At 43.0% G+C, this 4,864-nt stretch overlaps 1 protein-coding gene across 1 annotated transcript; it reads right to left on the reverse strand.

The window, feature by feature from the left end:
• Positions 1–3,056: 3,056 nt before the first annotated feature.
• On the reverse strand, positions 3,057–4,560 carry LOC123741618 (RING finger protein 228). Its single transcript, XM_045714628.2, has one exon. The coding sequence runs from the start codon at positions 4,221–4,223 to the stop codon at positions 3,441–3,443; it is 783 nt and encodes a 260-aa protein (XP_045570584.1). The 5' UTR covers positions 4,224–4,560; the 3' UTR covers positions 3,057–3,440.
• Positions 4,561–4,864: the final 304 nt, after the last annotated feature.

Raw genomic sequence — 4,864 nt, forward strand, 5'->3', positions numbered from 1 at the left:
TAAAGGTTAAATAAATCAAATTAAATAAAAATGCTGTGGGGATGTTTTTCAGTGGCAGGGACTGGGAGACTAGTCAGGATCGAGGGAAAGATGAATGTACAGAGAGATCCTTGATGAAAACCTTTTCCAGAGCACTCAGGACCTCCGACTGGGGTGAAGGTTCACCTTCCAACAGCACAACAACCCTAAACACACAGCCAAGACAACACAGGAGTGGCTTCGGGACAAGTCTTTGAATGTACTTGAGTGGCCCAGCCAGAGCCCGGACTTGAACCTGATAGAACATCTCTAGAAAGATCTGAAAATAGCTGTGCAATGATGCTCCCCATCCAACCTGACAGAGCTTGAGAGGATCTGCAGAGAAGAATGGGAGAAACTCCCCAAATACAGGTGTGCCAAGCTTGTAGCGTCATACACAAGAAGACTCGAGGCTGTAATCACTGCCAAAGGTGCTTCGACAAAGTACTGAGTAAAGGGTCTAAATACTTATAGTACCAATCAAAAGTTTGGACACACCTACTCATTACAGGGTTTTTCACTATTTTCTATATTGTAGAATAATAGTGAATACATCAAAACTATGAAATAACACATAGGGAATCATGTAGTAACCGAAAAAGTGTTAAACAAATCAAAATATATTTTATATTTGAGATTCTTCAAAGTATGAATGAGTAGGTGTGTCCAAACGTTTGACTGGTACTGTATGTAAATGTTCCATTTCAGTTTTTTTATTTGAATACATTTGCAAAAATGTCTAAAAACCTGTTGTTTTGGCTTCATGGGGTATTGTGTGTAGATTGATGAGGGGGGAAAAACAATTTAATACATTTTAGAATAAGGCTGTAATGTAACAAAATGTGAAAAAGTTAAGAGGTCTGACTACTTTCCCGAATGCACTGTAGCTACATAACGGTATGATTCCTCATAGAAATAGATACATTCTATTATGGTTTTCTTGGCAGCCTACTGATTTTCGTGGTTGTAAATAGAACTATACGTATTGGAAATGTGTGAATTGAAGTCTGGTATTGCTTCATTGTGCATATCACAACGAGTTGCTGTACTCATGAGCGGTTTTCCATGTTTGAAAAGGGCCTATAGGCGTGTTTATTTGTCAAGACAGGTGTGCATGGCTGCATTTTACTGTAGCAGGCTGTACGTTATGCTTTGGTTATTTAGATCTCCAGTCGCCTTTTGTTTACTGTGTTTGTTTACTGTTAATGTGACAAGCCTAAATATAGCTTGTGTCATGCCTTTATGGATCAGATGTTTTGTTTACTGGGCTTATTTGGTACTGCTGTTTTGTTCTGTTCGCATTAATTTGTTCTCATTCACAACTGTGTCTTTATTCTAAGTCAAACTGCTATTCACTATGTTTGTTTGCATGGATGAATAACTAGGCTACTACTTTCAGCATTTAGTTTGCATTATTTTTGTAAGACAGCTGTGTGTGCGGCTGCATTCACATAAGATGTTTGTAATAGGTGAATTACCCCATCTATCTTGTAGCTTATATTCATTCCCAAAACGGCCTTGCGTTAGTGTGTATGGCGCTGTCCCTTGTGCTGATACAGTACAGCGGAGATAGGCGACAGATTTCGCGCCAACCTGTCACTTCAAAAACACTCAATCAATGATTTTGGAGTCTCAGCATTTGTTTATTGTTGTATAGCGCGATATAAGCAGAATTCAATATAATTCCAAAATGTTACCCCCTCACCGATTTCAACTGCCCTCTTAGTCACTTTATCCTGGCGCTCGGTCTGGTGTGTTAATTTGTTTGAGTGTGTTTGTGCAGGGGCGGACTTGGACAAAAAAAAATTCGGAACTGGCATTTCTAATACACATTTTTCCCTCGAGGCCCCCTTAACAGCCATGCTTTTTTTCTCACGGCCCTCCAGTCCATTTTTTCCCTTGAGGTCCCCACTGTTAGCCAGATCATGATCATTTTGTGCAACAAAAAAAAACATCTTAAACAGGCACACTAAGCTGAAGATGGACCAGCCCATCTGGCATTTACCAGAAATGTGTGTACAAAAAAATACTTATCCGTCATAGTGCTATTAGAAATGTCCCACCATTTACCCAGTGGTGCCTCATCAACCTGTAACCTAATACCTTTCATCATTGTGGGAGTAGATTTCCCCCATCAACATTGGAACCCCATAGCTCTCCCTGATCTAATGTCATTATTTCATCTCTCCATCCAGGGACCTCCATGGAAAATGTTTTAGTGTGAACAATATTCACTTTGACAGGGAGTGTATTTCCCACCATGAGAATAAGAAAATGGGATACCAAGTAGAGGATGTGGGTAGCCTACCATCTCTGCTTGATGATGTGGAAAACCCTGCATTGTTCTCTTTATAAGACCAGAACCTAAATCAGTAGATTCTGTCAGCGTGAAGGCTTCCAATGATAGGCTTTTATAGTAGCTTAGTGTATCACAGATCGTGACAAGTACATTGAGATTCATGCAGCATCAGTGAGCTGCACAGAATTCAGTCGTTTCATTGTCAAGTGGTGTAACTGTATGAGCCACAGGAGGGCGCCAGTGGTAAATCCTTATTCTGATTTGAGCCTGGGATTCGCGCCCTCTGGGCCCAGTTTTTCAAAAGGTTATCTATGCGGAATTCGGTAGGATTAAATGCATAAAAATGGAATAAATAGAACGGTAGTCCCCATTCATGTCAATGATTTGTGAGTTCTGTTCATTCTATTTCTATGCATTTAATCCTATAGGCGAAACCCAGATAGATAACTTTGAAAAAACTGGGCCCAGGTGAGGCAATGTAGTCATAACAATCAATATGAAGTACAAATACATGTACACTTATCCAGTAATGCCAGATCAGAAAGGAGGGAAAGGGCTGGCAGATCAAGACTCAAGGATCACTTCTATTACAAATATAACACTTGAGCACTGCCTGAATCAATGTCATAAAACCATCTGAAGGGCTACATCCCAGGGTCCGGCTAACTAAGAAACTGCTCGAAATCCTTTCTGCCATCAAATAGTACTAACCTATACATAACAGCCAGGACAGCAAGGGCAGATGACACTTGTTCATTAGCTTTATTCTTTGGTTAATGTGAATATGGGCAACACATTTGACACAGAAGAATACACAATCTGACTATGAGTCAAGACCTAGCCTACATTCAGGGTGATATGACAGGCCCAGAGGCAGACGAGGAACACAATGTGATGCAACACTAAATAGGGCAGACATTTTACACAATTCAATTGGTCCAATAATATGGGATCACTAGCATGTGATACACTCCCCTTCTATGTCAACCAGGCTACAGAAAGGAGTGTATCATGGCTTAATTACTGTGTATAACAAACTTGAGTATATATAGCATACCCTACACTTAATAACTGACACGTCAATAAATGAATACAACGAAGTGAACACATTTTAAATGTAATCTCATAAAACATTTACATGTCTCCTGCTGGCATTGGAGGAGGCAGCACGTCCGGGTTCCGGGTCAGGCCTGTATCTCAACCAGCACACCAACCACGTCATAACAACAGAGAACATGGCCATGATGCTGGCTACAGACAAACAGATAGGGCCGACTGGAGACGGAGGGTTGTTGAAGTTATGCACGAATATGAGTCCCAGAAACAGCAGCACAAGCATGGAGACGAAGCCGAAAATGGCGCACACACAGCCGGTGGTTAGCACGATGCGCCTACAGTTCTGACAGCTCTCGTATCCAGCACCGTCGTAAGAGTTCGCAGCGGCATTACCTCCGACCACAGCTACAGACGGGATAGCCTGGTCCTGCGCAGCTACGGCTGCCTCGTTCGCCACCTCGCGGCGGTACGCGGCAGTGAGCGCTGGGTGCAAAGGAGGAGGATACGGTGGCAGGATGTCCTGCGGAAGACTGTCATCCTGGATGTAGAATGGATAAGCATCTGTGACTTTAGTGTTGTTGGGGAGGTTGTGTATCCTGTACTCAGGCACCGGGGTCCGGTGGCGACAGAGAGGGCAGCCGATGCGCCATCCTCGGTCCTCACGAAGGTGGAGAGTATTCAGACACTCCTCACAGAAAGTGTGCAAACATTCCAGAATTTTGGGCGTGCGACGGTCCAGGTCGAAGTAGTTGTAGCATATTTTACACTCATATTCCTCATAGAGGGAAACATCTTCATACACCTGCGCCCCGATTCCTTTAGTTCCTGCTACACTCGGCGCCTCTGCCATGTCATCCTCGAATGTTTACATGCTCAAAATAACTTCTGATGTGATCAAATGATTTCCACTGCTTCTCACTCGGGCTCACACAGACGCAGTCAGTTCCATCGCCGCCATTCTGTGTGGTTTTGTTATCATCAAATCCCGGAATAGAGATGTAATACGACGCAATAGGAATTTGATGAGGTAACGCTGGGGGTTTCCTAGCTGAGTCGGTGAAGAGGCGGCAGCAGTTTTAGCCCTCTCTCTCACAGAGGATAGGACAGAGCAGCATTCACGGTTCCCTTCCCCCGTTGCTGAAGCTCGGCATGAACCAGAATCTAGATTAGAGTCGTTCCCCCTGTAGAGCTGTTTGGTTCACAAGTCTGGGGCGCAACTGGGGTACTGCACAACCCAGAACAGTGCCAGATTAGGCTACATGATCAGATTATTCAGGTTTAAACCCGTTTAGATCAAAACCTGTTGCATACTTAAAGGAATTAACCCTTACTGCAAAACACCTAATCTATCCTCCTGCCAAGTATGTATTTGCGTAGCCTACAGCCTATCTGAACAAACAAAAACAATAGGCATATTCGTCGTTTTAGAGATAAGCCTACATCTTGTCATTTGAGTGAAATAGTTAACATCTGTATTGTGATCAGTCTGCG

This window comes from Salmo salar, chromosome 03 (genome assembly GCF_965601325.2).
Source record: "Salmo salar chromosome 03, fSalSal1, whole genome shotgun sequence".
NCBI lineage: Eukaryota > Metazoa > Chordata > Actinopteri > Salmoniformes > Salmonidae > Salmo > Salmo salar.

Coding starts and splice junctions, on each gene's coding strand:
- LOC123741618 (XM_045714628.2), bottom strand. CDS start 4,223: ATGGCAGAGGCGCCGAGTGTAGCAGGAACTAAAGGAATCGGGGCGCAG.